Source organism: Palaemon carinicauda, chromosome 17 (genome assembly GCF_036898095.1).
Source record: "Palaemon carinicauda isolate YSFRI2023 chromosome 17, ASM3689809v2, whole genome shotgun sequence".
Lineage (NCBI taxonomy): Eukaryota > Metazoa > Arthropoda > Malacostraca > Decapoda > Palaemonidae > Palaemon > Palaemon carinicauda.
Window position 1 is genome coordinate 47,413,709 of NC_090741.1, and position 16,662 is coordinate 47,430,370.

The window sequence follows — 16,662 nt, forward strand, 5'->3', positions numbered from 1 at the left end:
AAAGCAACCCCAAAATCCCCATTTCCACAAATATATTTTCTTCTGATCATGTAGGCTTTGCTAATATTGAAATTATTCACTATACTTCATACAAATGTAAGCAAACTAATCGCAGCAATTTAAAGGTTCACTGAATTTTGTTTCTTCTTCATAGAAATTTGTACAGAATATCCCCATCAGACACTCAAAATTCCCAAATATGGCAACACTGGAGACTGTTTTGTTTACATTTGTCGCATCCGTGTTTGAGTGTTGAAGTTTTCCCTTGCTTCGTTTGTGTTTTCTTTAGTTTATTGTTTAATTTAGGAATTATTAATACTATAGGCGATGTCGAACGAAAATAGTGAGTGTGCTGATCATCCAAAATTCACTACATCGAGTATTATTAAAGTAAATAACCGGGGTTTCTAAACATCCCGTTATAATTGCTTAGAAACAATCATTTTGATGTAGAGGCCTATGCTTCCATGATAGACATGCGCTATGGACTTTTTTTGTGAATATAGAATTATATTACTTATATTAGGAGTTTAATTAAAGTCTTGCCTCTTGAATGTGCTGAGACAAGTGATAACACATTAGCAAATGTTATTGTAAGGACAGTGACAAGCTTCACCAACGACAACTGACAGTTTATTCAAACATACGAGTTTGGGGCTTAATTAGACCACAAAAAGCGATCCCAGAAAGGGATTTAAAAATGTTAAATAAGTTTAGCGTAATGTTGAGGGCCGGGCTTAGAATGTAGCAAAGAGAAACTGAAATATAGACTCAAGTTATGGGACTTATGCTTACAAAATTAAAATGCAAGGCTTGAAGAAACTTTGGGCCCTAGTGTAAAGAATACTGCTTTGAAAGGGTCACTATGTGCCCACGGCGATATTAATAAGCTAAATGTATATATTTGCGGTCGTATTAGTGAGGAGTCTTAAAGGCAAGGATACAAAGGAGAAAAGTCAAGCTTAGTGAAGACAATGCTCACTGTGATGCATTCTGGTGTACTTACAATAGGGTTTGCAGCAACTCCAAACGTAAGTGTGACCACTTCTTTTGCATGCAGTTTTATTATTCTTTTTATTATAATTATATACTTTTTTTTTGCATGTCAGTCTCTTAACATTATTGATTATAACTTTATTTTTATTGTCAATATTATTTTCTTGTTTGTGGCCTAATATTGTATGTTGGCTAATAAGGGTCCGTAAAATTACAGTTTATTCCAAACTCTGATATCCCATATGAAAATTTATATTTTCTAGCTTGAGTGGTGTGTTTCCAATACATTTGATCGTTATTTCCACTGCAAATGAACGGATTTTGAGCGAAGCGAAAAATCTATTTTTGGGTGAGATAGCCATGTCGTCCTGATGGAAGGTTCTTTCAGTAGCTTCCTAGGGTATATTTAACTACAGTGGATATTCCCAGAGAATTAAACTAAAGGTTATCACAGAAATCTAACTTCTGGTGCGAGTACCCTAAAGGTATCCCTCTAGGATATCGTATATCAACAGGGAACGCATGTATTAACACGCCACATAGCTATCTGCACCCCATATAGAGTTAACACTTCGATATGGAAAGGTGGCTGAGTAACTGAGGAGCCGTTCCAAAGTTACTCTCATCCGTGGCTACTTTTGGTACTCGAGACGTAAACAAACGGGCGCCATTGCTAAATGACGTCACGTCCGTCTTCATCCTTTCGCCTGTAGCTCCTACGCTTAGTCGGATTTTTCCCAAGTGTCTTACTTATCTGCTTACATCGCCGTTATGTCTCAATCTTCAGCCTTGCCCTCTTCTGGAAAGTTGAGTACCAGATCCTAGTATAGGCCGTTATTTCGTATGGATCTCCCCCCCCCCCCCCCCCCTTCCTGACGGACACGGGTGGGAACTTGGGACTTTGGGTGTGCAAAAACAGGATAAAATGTGATTATTTAACCTTTTCGAGATTTGAAAATGGCCATACACTCTTAACAAGCCCACCTAACCTAACCTAGCAGTTCCCAGGTTACTTTCGTTAACCACTTCACTTACCTTAAATAGAATCAAAAGTTGAAGACGAAGGTTTGGGACCAATCTCTTCTGAATTATCTACTTGAACGGGAACACATCGTGACTCAGACAGAGGATGGTACAGGCGACTGGCGGTGATAAGACAATGATGGAGCAGCTCCTCTCTATATTTGTGAATGAACAAAAGCCGAGACAAACTCTTCCGAAAATATTCACACCGATTACTAGGGCGTCTCATCCTCTCCAGTTCTCGCCAAAGACGTTTTATAGTATGGGTGTCGGGGTTAGAGGGATCCACAAAATTTTGCGAGTGATTTATGGTATGGTGCTCATACACAAGAGAATGTAGAGAGTTGTAAGCCGATCACTTATCACAATACTTCCCCCTTTAATGTACTTCTAAACTAAATGGATAAATGTCGCAGCATCATGCTTGGAAACAATGCTTCGACAAGAGGCACAATAAAACTTTTCGAAAGCCTTTTAATGCCACCAAACACTCATACGTCACTTAGAGGCCTTCCATGGTTGTTCTTTCGCTTCCCAAAATGAGATTCATCGATGTCCACTATAACGCCGCTACCTCCAATCGCCTCTTGTGATTATCAAAAGCGTAAGTGGTAATTTTAGAACAAAAACTCCTCCAGTCTATACTAGTGGAAGGAGATAATGACAAAATGATGATTCCAACATTTGTGCAACCAGTGGTTGACAAACAAAATTAATTTCCATGAGGGAAGATGAGACCCACCAAGAAATGTACCTTTATAGTCACTTACAGTGAAATTACATAATCGTCTCTTTTTAAGTACCGCTGGTATACAATACTTACATATACCGTAGAATAAAGAAACTAAAATAGATTCCTTAAGAAGCGTGAATTCAATATGAAACAAAAAGATTATACCGAGTATAAATCCATTTCAATCATAGCTTAAGATATGACATCCGATTTCGTCAGCAAACCACTATTTTTTTTTTTAGGAAACATCACTTTATTCTAGAAAATTGCTACTATTTAAATAGTTAATTGTGCTTCAAGAAAACCCTGTACTTTTGTTTTAAATTTCGGAAATGTTTTGTAAATCGACTATTGCTGCCTTTTTTTTTTTTCTTTACTTTTGGCTGTGATCAGATCAGCTGAAAAACTAAGGGGGAATCACACTTGGGTCTTTTTACACTTTTAGGTAGCACTGAATGTTCTCGCAGAAACTTATTACAGTACTTCTGGAGTTCCATGGTAATGTCCATGAAACCGGTCAATAACGTTAAAATGTGAAAAGGAACAACCACTGAACGTCTGCACAACGGAATCCATGACATTCGACTGACAAGCACTGATTTCAGAAGGACGTATGAATTCCAAAATCGCAGTTAATCGGATAATTTTGAAACAAAATAACTAATCAGGTTTTAGCATTTTTACTGTACCTAGCCTATATATCATAACCAAAAACTAAGGACGATCAGACATTTTTACCCAAAATGCATTAACAAAAAACAAAATACCATCGAGAGAAAAACTAACATGGCAGCATAAGTACATCCTTGGGATAACAGTTAGGAACAATAATCATGGGCAAATATTTCCCTAATCCTTAATTTGGAAAATATTCGAGTAACTATTTTTCTTGAATCATTTAAAAAATATATGATATCAAGTAAAGACATAATAAATTTCCGAATTTGGTTGAAACTGTAATAATACCTAAGGGTCAACTATACCGTAGCCTACTTTTTGTCAACTTTAGCATTGTTGTTCATCTATCCGGCAATCAATTATGCCATCAATCCTGTGCCAGGTCATTCTAGGGCACTTAAGCATTCATATAAACCTAACCTAATGCAAATTATAAGGGTTTGACTTGAGTTTTTTTTTAGTACTTTCGTCATCAATCATGCAATCAATCATGTCATCAGTCATGTGCCATGCGATTAATCGTAAACATCAATCTTGTGCTTGATCATTCTATTTGACTGTAACATTCATTTAAACCTAACCTAAGGCAAATTATAAGGGTTTGATTTGAGTTGTTTAAACATAAGACTTACCTGGTAGTTACATATATAGCTAGTTATATATAACTACCAGGTAAGTATGTTCAAAAATTTATTTTATAATGAAAATAACATTTTTAAACATACTTACCTGGTAGTTATATATAATTAGCTATATATATAACTACCAGGTATGTTCAAAAATTTATTTTATAATGAAAATAACATATTTAGTACTTTTATCATCAATCTTGCAATCAATCATGCCATGTGATTAAATGTGCCATCAATCATGTGCTTGGTGATTCTAGGGGACTTAAGCATTCCTATAAACCTAACCTGATGCAAATTATAAGGGTCTGCTGCGTCTCACCGAGGTTTTTAGTACTTTTGTCATCAGTCTTGCGATCAGTCATGCTATCAGTTATGTGCCATGTGATTAATCAGGCCATCAGTTATGTGCCATGTGATTAATCATGCCATCAGTTATGTGCCATGTGATTAATCATGCCATCAGTTATGTGCCATGTGATTAATCATGCCATCAGTTATGTGCCATGTGATTAATCATGCCATCAGTTATGTGCCATGTGATTAATCATGCCATCAGTTATGTGCCATGTGATTAATCATGCCATCAGTTATGTGCCATGTGATTAATCATGCCATCAGTTATGTGCCATGTGATTAATCATATCATCAGTCATGTGTATGGTCATTCTAGGGTACTTAAGCCTTCATATAGACATAACCTGATGCAAATTATAAGGGTCTAATTGCAGAACTTATTACTTTTATCATTAATCTCGTAATCAATCATACCTTCAATCATGTGTCAGGCAATTGATCAATCACATATGCTTGACTCATGCAAAATCACTGTTGGGATCTTAAAGCGTCCAAAAAAAAAAAAGTAAAAAATTGAAATATTTTGGATTATAAGGGTGTGGTAGCAATTTGAAAATTTATTGTAGCTATTGCAAAAATTATCAATCAGTCATATGCAGTATAATTTTTCGTCATGCATATACAGTAATTAAATTATTGGCGTTTAACATTTCCTAAAAGTCAAACCAGAGGAAAATATATTGTAATATTAGAGAGTTATGGACTTTTGAAGTTTCAAAACTTTGAAGCCATGTGGTGAATGACTTGTTTAACATTGGGGCCTTCCAATGTAAGCAATGTGCCATCCCTGTCTGTCCATGGCTAATAAACAAACTACCGACAGGAGGCAATTCATAAAATCGTCAACAGATGGTAGTTTCAAAATTATTGCATTAATTTAGCTTGTTCCCATACTAACAAACCTTCCGGTGTTAATATTGGATATTACTTCGGCGAAAGCTGGAAGGCAACCATTAGATTTTAAGTGCGAGGTGGCAACTCTACCTAACCTCTAATAGTGGGTAGGTAAGAGATGGTTGAGGGTTACCCAGCCACCTATATCTACTCACGGTTCAATGAACCATGTTGATTTTTACTTTTGGCTGGTAGAGAGCGGACGTCTCCACTCATTCTTTACGCTCATTCTTTTCTTTACAGATATGATTTGAGTTTTTACGCGATGCACCATTCCAGAGTAATGTGGCGGTTTCGGATGTTGATGTTTGTTCTGTGAGTTATCAGAAGGCTTCCTCGACGCTGACAATTCCTTGAAGGGTTTTTTTTTTTTTCCCCCACGGAGGGGAGGAAGTTTTTAATTTTCTTTATTTTTTCCATAGAGCTTCATGACGACATCGGGTTGCTCGGTCGGTGACTGTAGCTGCGACTGACGTCTGAGCTGTCGACTAAGTCTACCTCCCGTTAGCCCTTCCTTTGTGTTCTACTGACAATGAGTCTTCTCGCCTTCTGCTGATCTCGTCGTCTCCCAACATTCTGCAATTATTCTCTCTCCCTACGGGCAATGTTTCAGCCCTCAAGTGTACTCCGCCTGTTGAGAATTGTGAGATGAAGGATGATCGTCAACCCACGGCGTGCTCGACAATTGCTGGATCGACAGACTTTCCTACTGTTTAATGATCGCAGGGGCAAGACTCATCACCTCGTCTTGCTGATCGGTCAGGATGTCGTTTGCTACAATCCAATGTTGAGTTCAGAATTTATTCTGTTCAATGATCGCAGGGATGAGACTCATCACCTCGTCTTCCTGGTCGGTCAGATTGTCGTTTGCGACAACCAGATGTTAGACACTCATTAGGGTGTCTTTTGTGATGATCAATGATCGTTACAGAGATCGCAACGATCACGGGATCATAGGTTACAGCGATCTCAACTTTCTTCTTCTTGAAGACGAACTCCTGTTCGGTGTCTCCTTCGTGGGATTACTCCGGCAGGATTCCCATGAGAGAAATCCCTTTGGGGATAACTCAGAATTAAGTCTTTGCTTTTTCTCTTGCAACACTTTACGTTAACCTTCATTTGAGATAGAACTCGTTGAAGGGCAACAGAGTGCTGCTCGGATGTTCGCCTCCAGGTGTAAGATACAGTATTCCCCTTCCGAGGGCGAGTCTTTGCACAACGTTTGTGCTCACGCTCAAGATCGTGAGTTATACACTCACGGTCACAAGCTCGTGACGATCGTGATCTCAGCTCACGCTCATGATCGTGAGATACACACTCACGATCCCGAGTGAGATGCTTGTGATCCCGATTACAACACTAGTCTTTCCTCAACCCTTGAGGACGCTCACCATCACAAGCTAAACACTTGTGATTGCGGGAGAGACGCTTACGATTGTGAGTTACACTCTCGTCTCACTCTTGAAAACGATTGTGACACTAGTCTCTTCTCAATATTTGAGGACGTTTGCGATCACGAGTTAGACACTCATGATCACGAGCGTGAGTTAGATGGTCGCTAGTGAGACTCTCATGACCATGATTGTGACGCCAGTCTCTACAACCCGTGAGGACATTCAAGTGATTGCGAGCGAGACGCGATCGCACTGACAAGCGTGAATTATACGCTCATGGTCGCAAACGAGATGCTCGTGATTATGATTGTGATGTCAATCTCTACAACCCGTGAGAACATTCAAGTGATAGCTAGCGAGATGCTTGAACATGAATTACCCGCTCACGGTTGCGAGCGAGATGTTCATGACCATGATTGTGAGGCCAGTTTCTACACCCCTTAATAATGTTTACGTGATCTCGACCGAAATGCTCCCTATCGTGCTCACGTTCACGAGCATGGGTTACACGCTCTCATAACCGTGAGCACAACTCTCATGACTATGATCTCAAGTGTCCTGTGGTCACGATCAAGAGCTAAAAACTCATGATCACTACCTGGATACTCATGATCGTACTTACGATTGCGTTCACTAGCTTAGTTACATGCTCAAGCATGACGCTCGTGATTGCGATCATGAGCGTCTTGTGGCCACGATCATGAGCTAGACAATCGTGATTACTTCAGTACAGCGTCTTGTGGTAAACATCACGAGCTATACTCTCGTGATCACGAACGAGACGCTCACAATCACAAGCAGTGAGCTCGTATCCTAGGCTAGATGCTCTCGATTGAGAACTAAAAGCTCATATCAAGAGGTATAAGCTCACAATCACAATATGTACGATCACAAACTAGACGCTCATGATTATGAACTACTGTAAATGCTCACGACCATAAGCTAAAAGCTCACAATCATACATTCTCACGATCACGAGCTAGATGCTGATGATCACGATCTAGTCACGCACAAGCTGTTGGCGCTCACGATCACAATCATGAACTAGATGCTCTTGCTCACGAACGAAACGCTTGTGCTTTTGTGCAAAACATGCTTTCGTGCAGGACTCTCTCAAGTGAGTTGCTCACGCTTTTTGGTGAGATGCTTGGGCTCTCGAGCGAGACTTGTGCAGGACACTTGCTCTCTTAGGTGTGATGCTCATGCTCTCGTACGAGACACTCATGCTCTTATACGAGATGCTCGCTCTCATGCTAGGTGCTCCTGTTTAGGAGCAAGATGCTTACGCTCTTGTGCGATGCTTACGCTCTTGTGCGAGGCGCTCACGTGGGAAACGCTCACACTTGTGAACGGGGACTCTCACAAGCTCACACGAGGCGTTTCATGATCATGAAAGCCTCTCTCATGATCATGAGCACAGTCTCAAGCAAAACGATCCCGACTGATTCAGTAGATCTTGGATTTTCCAGATCTCTGCTTTATCAGCTTCCAATCGCCGTTTTAGACGATCCCCGGTTGCTAATCAATAGCACCGTTCGCTTTTATTATGTTCAACAGCTAGTCATTCGTTGTCGTACACAACGGTAGCTCGACATTTTCGCTTGCTGACTGTTTTGCTGCCTGACATTCACTAGTCAGAGACTAGTGATCACTATAAGCTTGCTCCATTCTAGGCCTCTAGTTTGACAGCCACTTCCTGAGAGAGAGCTGCTCAAGAGAGCACTCTCTCCTAGACGGCATAGATTGTCACACCTCACTCTTGAGCTTACTCTACTTTGTTAGATCTGGCAGAGTTGATGGAATTACGTTATTTTTTTTTTTTCTGGGAACCTAAGAATACACCCTTCTTCAGCGACGGGGATAATACGATAGTGCAAGTCTCGGTGCCCCTCGCTCTTTGGGTTCTTGTTTGTCTATCACAAACAGGGTTTCTTTGCTTCCCAAAGGTTTTCTCTCCGTTGGAGGAATCAGAGGGATCTGCTTCAAAGTGGCTAGGTTTATGCATTGAATCCGGCACACTCACAGAAATTCATCTCCCCTGAATGTACGTGTTTTCTTGTACACTTCGTTCATACTACAAGAAGGATTGCGAACAAATTGCCTCAGGAACCAGGTTGCTGCTTCGTTTGCTACCTTCTCCCCTTTTGTCCTGTTTATTACGGGGCTGCTCATGAGCCGAGTTAACTTGAATAGGAACTATGCTAGTTAGAAAGTCTCATGAAGAAAATTGGATCTCGGATATCATAAGGGAAGCAGATTCTTCGAATCTGTTCTTCTTCCCTTCTAGCGGGAGACACATCCTCTTGAGGTTAACCCCATTCTCTCTCCCTTAGAAAACGAAATTCAGTGCTGTCTAATCGACAGCCATAGCAATTTACTTGCTATGATTCGGGTCAGCGCCAGACGGGTGACGTGACAGGAATAACAGAGGATATTAAAAATCTGTGTTCTCCCAATCTCCGTTGTCCCTCATGCCCTCGTACCTTAATGGAAACACATTCAACGTCCATCTGCTTTCGTTCCGGGGGAACATCTTTTATCTACACTTCGTGAAACTCAGGCTTGTTCATGAAGTCGGACGATGATTTTCTCCTGTAATCAGAGCTCCTCCGTAGGCCGGAGTGGTTGGGAATGAGCATATTTCTTTCTCATAAGAGAACCCCTCCCACGAGCTCAAAATAATTGGCTCATGTCTTGTTCGACAAGGAAAGAGAGTCCAGACTTAGTTACAAGGATACTATCTTGTTTCTTCCATCTTCCGTTAGGAAGTGGTAAGCAGTCTATATCTTCTTCCTCATGATTGGAACATCCGATCTCATAGGAAGACAGGGGACGCCGGAATATTGTCATGCTTCGTTGTTTAGAAGTCTCTACTTTAGTCTCTCCTTGTGACAAGCTTAACCTTCAAACCTTGTCATGCTAGGAAAGGTTTTGCGATCAACCATTTAGCCTCCTGTATAGGATCGGCCCTTGTCTGAAAGACCTCGGTCCTAGTTAAAAGACTGCCTGACGAGAATCTCTCCCAGGAGTAGATTTCCTCGTTCTTCTGGATTTGACGTTTCCTATAGTGGCATCAAAGAAAAGGGAGGGAAGGCCACATACAGGACCAAATGTCCTTAGGACTATGATCAGAGCGTGAATGATACCGTCTCTTAATCCCCTAGGAGGCACATTCTTTCTTTGGGAAAGTGCCTGGGGGAATGACAGTGATTCGTCGGTTTCCCATTCGCGGGAAAACACATCTTGCTCTTATGTGGTCTCCCCTATGGGGTATCCTGTCCATGGGTTTGGATTTTATAGACTCCACCCCTTCTGCAGGAGTATTCCTCCTATGGCCTCTGTTTTAGAGGTCTTCCTTCGGGAAGAGGAATGAATATCAAAGACAAGCATTAATCTTCTTTTTGCAGGAGAAGGACTATGGTCTCCTGTTCGATTCCCTTTTGCGACCAATTTTCTTGGGATAGGAATAGATGACTTTTCCCCACTTCGGTGCAGACTTATAGTCGGACTTGTCTCATTAAGGGACTAGACTCGGGCTTCGGTCTAGCCTCGTCGGCAAGACTTGTGTTACTGAAAAGACAGGTCACATACAGTGGCACGTCTACGACTCTGGAGATCCCATTACGGACCTTCTTTATGACTAGATACTGCGTGGTGACAGTGGAGTGAAGTCTGTTTTTTCCTCTTCTCAAGTGTGCTATTCAAGTTAAGCACTCAAGAATTGCCAATGAAGGGAATCATGCTCTTAGGCTTAGGCAACGGAAGACCTTTGCTTGTCCATTGAGCATCTCTTCCAATTATTGCTCTCCATAGAGTTTGAACAGATTACCCATAGTGGGGTAATACAGCTGTCTACGGGACGGGTAGCTCTAAACTGCAGATATTCCCCTGATTCCGAAGACAGATCTTTCCGAGTGTGACGCTTGACCAAACGAGACGTACCCTATGGGTCTCCCTCAACGTCTCTCACTCACGGCTTTAAACCAAGTAACATTCTATTTTGTTCCGGGCAGCTTGAACCTCAGGTTCAAGTGTAAGCCACCCAACTGGGAACCTGCTGCTTTGTAATCAAGTCTGTAACACGGGTAATTACTTGAGGACATACCTCGAGGGTATAGCACACTGGTTCAGACACTCGTCATTGTTTTTATTTTTCACGCCAGTGATTATATTGAGGCCATACTTCAGGAAAACAATGAAAGAGTTCGCTCCTTAGGTTCAACACGCCTTGCTAACCCTAGGAAGGTTAGAGGAGGTCGTAAGGATCTCATCCATGACGGGGACGCAGGTCCTATACCAGTCACAAAATTGTAAGGTTTTCAAAAGTGATGTGGCTTTTGTCATTTTGTTCTGAAAATTTAAAAAAGAAAATTATGTTTGATAAGATTTTCTAAATTATAAAGCTGCATTTTTAAAACATTTTTGTTCTCTACAACAATGTAGATAATTTTAAGACCATTCTATATTGCAAGAAAATGCTTATTTCCTATTGCAGAGAGAATTTAACCTCATGACTACCTTATTTTATAACAATAATTATAGTACAGTACTCAAGATATTTTATTTTTTCCGGACCTTCTGCAGCTCCTGATGGAGATCCCAAGAGAGCTCCTTCCATGACATGATCTACTCAAATAGCCACACATGAACATCTTCCACAAGGCATAGCTTCGCTTTATCTTCACGCCAGGAGACGATTCAGCATCTCCTCTCTCAGAGAGGCTTTTTGCAACAAGTTGCGAGAAGGATTTGTGGATAGCTGCGACAGTCCTCTGCTTCAGTCTTCCAGGCTAAGTGGACTGTCTTCTGTGGTTGGTGTCGATGCCACTATTCCAATAATAGCAGAGTTCCTTGTTTATCTTAGGGAGCAAAAGCTTCTCACTGTCCTGGCAGTGAAAGGCTATAGATCAGCCTTGAACCTCGCCTTTAGAGTGAAGGGAGTCAATGTTTCCTCTTCGTTGGAGTTCTCTCCTCATAAGAAGCTATGAGATTATTTGCCCCCAGTTGGAAGTTAGAACTCTTCCTTGGAACGTGGTTCGCATCCTTCGATCTCTGAAGGGTGCTCCCTACGCCAGGTAACAGATTGCCACCTCACTTTAAAGATGGTGTTCCTGCTCACTTTGGCTTTGGCCAAGAGAGTCAGCAAACTTCATGGTGTACCGGTATCCTACATCGCCCATTCAAGGGTAAGGGGGTAGGTAACACTCGGCTTCATCCCTGAGTTTATTGCTAAGACTCAAAATCCGGGAGTAGTGGATCCTAGGTTCGGTCCCTTCCGAATTGGGAGTGTTCGTTCTGTAACGGATGACCCAGATCATTGTTACTTTGTCCAGTGTCAGCACTCTTCGTCAGCATGGGGAAGGTTAGGAGGGTCACGAAGAACACCATCGCTGCTTGGATTCGTAGGGTCATAGACCATGCATTGAATCCTGACCATCCTCCTGATCGTCGACTTAGAGCTCATAATGTTAGGGGCATCAGTACATCCCTAAACTACGCTGTGATGCAGGTACTGCAAGCAGGTCTGTTGAAGCGTCAGACGACCTTCACCTCCCAATATCTGCAAGATGTAACCCACAGGAACACTGAGTCGTTCTCCATTGGTCCTGTGGTGGCTGCATAACAAGTGGTTTGAAAGGCCTCAGGCTCCTTGATGGACAAGTAGCAGATGGTTTAGGGCATAGGTTACCCACGATTATTCTGGGATGAAACTGGGGGGAACAGCACCCATGAATCCTCTGCAAGCTGGCCTCACATCTGAAATTAATAACCATTTCCGTTGTATAACCTAGTATATAAATGATACTTGTTACGTCCCCATGGTCCGTTAGGTGGATATTGGGTAACATCTATGTTTGGTGCTAAAGATTCCTATTTATCTTGAAAAAATCTTACCTAGACAGTCACATTGCTAGTATCAAAAGCTCACAGGTTGCTCAGGCCGCTATCCGTGCATTGCACAAAGTTTTAGCAAGGTGTCAGGGTTTCTCTCAGTTACGTGCCAAGCCCATACGAGAAAACCACGAGTCAAAGGCCAAGCCAGTTGGTTCGGACTTCCACCCTCCTAATGGATGAGTCATCCCTATGAATAACATAGGGTTTATTTGTCGAAACAAACGACAAATTTGAAAGTAATTTGTATTTTTCCTAACGATAAAAACTTGTAGCCATTTATACAAATTTCCTGCCATCACCTGTCCCCCTAGAAGGTCCTGCCTGCAATAAAAAGTGGTCTAGATATAATGGTGTATGAGTGAATGGGGTAGCTGGCAACCCCCGCTACCCCTCACTAACCCCCCCCCCCCCCCGCCAACTCACTTAAAAATCTTTATGGCTAGTCTTCTAGCTTCGCCAAAAGATAATCCCTATAAATAGCTACAGATTTGTATCGTTAGGAAAAATACAAATACAGTAACTTAAAAGTTTGTCATATTTTTAGCTATACATGTACAGCTTTTTGTGGTTGATTTTTGTTTGATTCTTTTCATTTTGCATACTACAAAAAGTTTTTGGTACATTTAACAGGTCTTTTTCAAAATTAAATCTCTCTCTCTCTCTCTCTCTCTCTCTCTCTCTCTCTCTCTCTCTCTCTCTCTCTCTCTCTCTCTCTCTCTCTCTCTCTCTCACCTTTGTATATTTTTTTATCAATTTCTTTTGTAACGATGATTAAATTTAATGAGGTTTTGGAAGGAAGTATTTATTTTATTAGACTCCGTTCGTGCACCCTCAGGTGCTGAAACTTTTTATTATTCTAATTTTGAATTATAAATACTCGTCAAGGTATAAAAAGTCAAGATTACGCAGCAAACCTGACATTAGAGAGGCTTTTGAGATATTGGCACAAAGTAATCCATGTGAGCTCTCTCAAATCTTTCCTTTTGTACGGGATAATTAGGAATGTAAAAGTCGCCTGGATAAACAACATATCCACCAGCCAGGTAAGCTGTCCAGAAGCTAAAGGTACCAACTGTCATGATACTATGGTCGCAGGAAGCTAGTATGGCCATGTCTTCTTCACGGTTTGTGCCTGTTCGAAGAAATAAAATTTATATTATTGAGTCATTGTATGAATATTTTCACGTCACTTTGGAATGATAATTATTCTAGTAAATACGGTTACCCTTCAGATACATCTATGGAGGAAAGATTATGCCTACTGTGTATAAAGTTAAATATAAACAAAAGACTCCTTTAAAGCTTTTGTGAACATGTGCAAACATGAAACGATGTATGTCGGATTACTCCTGAATTTTATTCCTCTCAAATGGATTTGATGTAGACAACTAATTAATATTTGACCTTATAAAAGCCATGATAAACTCAACTCATGAATTTCAATAGTCATTACAGGATTGTTCCCAATTGTCCCCATATACTGAATGTAGATAATAGCCTCCCATTTGGGTGGATGTATTCTTTGAGAAGCAGGAATGCTTAGTGGTCTTCAGTGTCATTCTTGGCAACACCTAAAACAATGTTGGAGCAAATGTTTAACACTTTGGTCTCATCAAGTTTGCTAATTGCTGAAGCTTATGGGTATATGGCCCTTGCTTAGTCCTGAGGAGTATGCTTCAGGAAGGTTTTTTAGGGTTAAGTGTGTGGTGATCACCATACTTCCAACATGCGTTGAAAGCTCTTCCTTACAGACTCATTAATGACAAGTTTGACCTAAGGAAGGCTTGACTTTCTTCAGCACCGATTACATTGCTGATTCTGTTCTTGGAATAGAATGCTCATAATTGTGGGTTGGGTGGGATTAGATCTCCTGAGCCACCTGTTGAGCCTTCATCCCTTGCATTAGATTCTCGTGCCCTGAACATGTTGGACCTTGGCCCAGTACCAGCAGAAGTAGAGAACCCATAGAAGGAGTGTGCCTTTATGCAACAAACTGTGCGTGGTGACGTCGGTCATTTGATAGGTGCTTTGGTTCCCCTCAATAGTTGAGACTTTCAACGAAGCTCTGTCTTTGTTAGATTTTGCTAGTAGGCCTTGGATGTAGTTGATGATCAGATATCTGGATCAAATACTCCCCTCACTTGCAGTTGGTCCTTCAAGATTGTAGTCCTCTCACATTCGTGGCAGTTAAAGTCCTAGGTGCCAGAGTCTTCTGCGTCAGTACCTCTTCAGGTATATCTGTCTATTGCAGACCTCCAAGCAGTTTCGTGGCTTGACCAGTGGTCAGGCCCCGTGACATACCTTTAAAAGACTACAGGATTATGAACTTATTACTTTTTGTAGAATTACAGGCTGTGCTATCTGGTAGGGAAGCAGTGACCATTTCTGGATTTTTAAGGAGAGGAATGCTCTGGTGTCTCCATTTTCAAAAATAGTTGGTCCAGAAGTAACACTGGCACTTCTGAATGCCTCGATGAGGGGTCCATGTACCTTACCAAGAAGTCTGTCAAAGGGTCTGGTTCTTTGAGGTCGTATGTGGACAAACTTTAGGACTTTAAGAAGGTCGCTATGACCTTATCAAGACCCCGATCAGAACCACTTGCAGCTTCTTCCACATGGAAGGATTCTGTGCATGCACAGCCTTTTTGAGGACTCAACCTAACCAATTCAGGAAGGGAGGCTAATGTTAAAGTTCCCCATCTCTTGGTGTCACAAGTAGGGCGATGCCTGGCATTCCATTGAGCAATCTGGCAGAGAAATAGAGCTGAGCTTTAGGTAGTAAATGTACTTGATACTTTCTCTGGACAACCAATCCTGCCCTATCTCTCAGACCAGTAGCATTTCTAGCTATCCATTATCACCGAAAACCCTAGCATTGTTGCAGAGGTGAAAGGGATGTTGGAGAAGATTGCACTTTAAGATAAACATATTTACACACACACACACTATATATATATATATATATATATATATATATATATATATATATATATATATATATATATATATATATATATATATATATATATATATATATATATATATATATATATATATATATATATATATATATATATATATATATATATATATATATATATATATATATATATATATATATATTATATATATATGTATAATCACAGCCACAATCCACAATGCTTTAGTATTGAAACGCAAAGATGTTCAAACTGGAAAAAACTGGAGATTAATAATTTTTAACTGAAAACACCTGTAAGTCTCTTGGAAATGGTCCTGTCTTGCAATCCGTTGGGGAAGAGTTTGAACCGTAATTAAACTGGTTTCAGTATCATCCGAAGGGATGCACACCAGAATATGAGCCGGATAAGCCCAACCACAGCGATAACCTATCCAGTAAACAGCATAAACTCAAGGTCAGAGATGAGGATCGATTTGTCAACATTGTGAATTTGCGGGGAACCTGTTACCACTGTACAGTACTAGAAAGAAAGGATGTGGGGCTAGGGAGATCCTATAGGTCTACCTGCAGAGTCATCAGCAACCATTGTCTGGCCCTCCCAGGTCCCAGCTTGATCAAGAGAGGTGATTTGGATGCTGATCATATGTACGGTATATAAGATTAGCTTATAGTGCATTATCCTTTCCCTTGCTTATGCGATTCATGAGTGAAAAGGGGAGATCAGAAAAAAATATGCTTTATTTATGTTACCATGATTGGGATATAGCATTTAATTCTCACCTGGCACGAAAATTACATCCGTGTGATTTTCGAAGGTCTTGTTGATGTATTCTCTGTCGTTAGATGCGATGACAAAAACGACGTTATTGAATCTTTCTTTGTAGAAATTCATTGCATTTTCGTAGTAAGTTTCATTTGGTAGTTTTCTGCCTCTTTTCTGGAAAAGGACAAAGTATTAGTTAAAGGGAGAGTATTAGAAAAAGGTGAGAGTTTGAAAAAGGTAAAAGTATTAGAAAGAGAAGAGAATATTAAGAATAGGAGGAATTTAGAAGAAAGGTGATTTTAGGACAAGGAGAGAATATTAAGTAAACGAGAGAATATTTGGATTAGGAGCAATTAAGA

At 40.6% G+C, this 16,662-nt stretch overlaps 1 protein-coding gene and 1 long non-coding RNA gene across 2 annotated transcripts in view; one reads left to right on the forward strand and one right to left on the reverse strand.

The window, feature by feature from the left end:
- The first annotated feature begins 917 nt into the window (after positions 1-917).
- The window catches only part of LOC137656729 (uncharacterized), a 289,131-nt gene continuing 273,386 nt past the window's right edge, over positions 918-16,662 (forward strand). The window contains exon 1 of the long non-coding RNA XR_011047006.1: positions 918-1,031. This is a non-coding gene — a long non-coding RNA (uncharacterized lncRNA). The remainder of the gene's footprint in view (positions 1,032-16,662) is intronic.
- The window catches only part of LOC137655961 (galactoside alpha-(1,2)-fucosyltransferase 2-like), a 45,135-nt gene continuing 41,992 nt past the window's right edge, over positions 13,520-16,662 (reverse strand). Inside the window, exons 8-9 of the mRNA XM_068390160.1 lie at positions 16,321-16,477; positions 13,520-13,731 (exon numbers count right to left, since the gene is read on the reverse strand). Of these exons, the coding sequence (XP_068246261.1) occupies positions 13,520-13,731; positions 16,321-16,477 (369 nt within the window). The remainder of the gene's footprint in view (positions 13,732-16,320; positions 16,478-16,662) is intronic.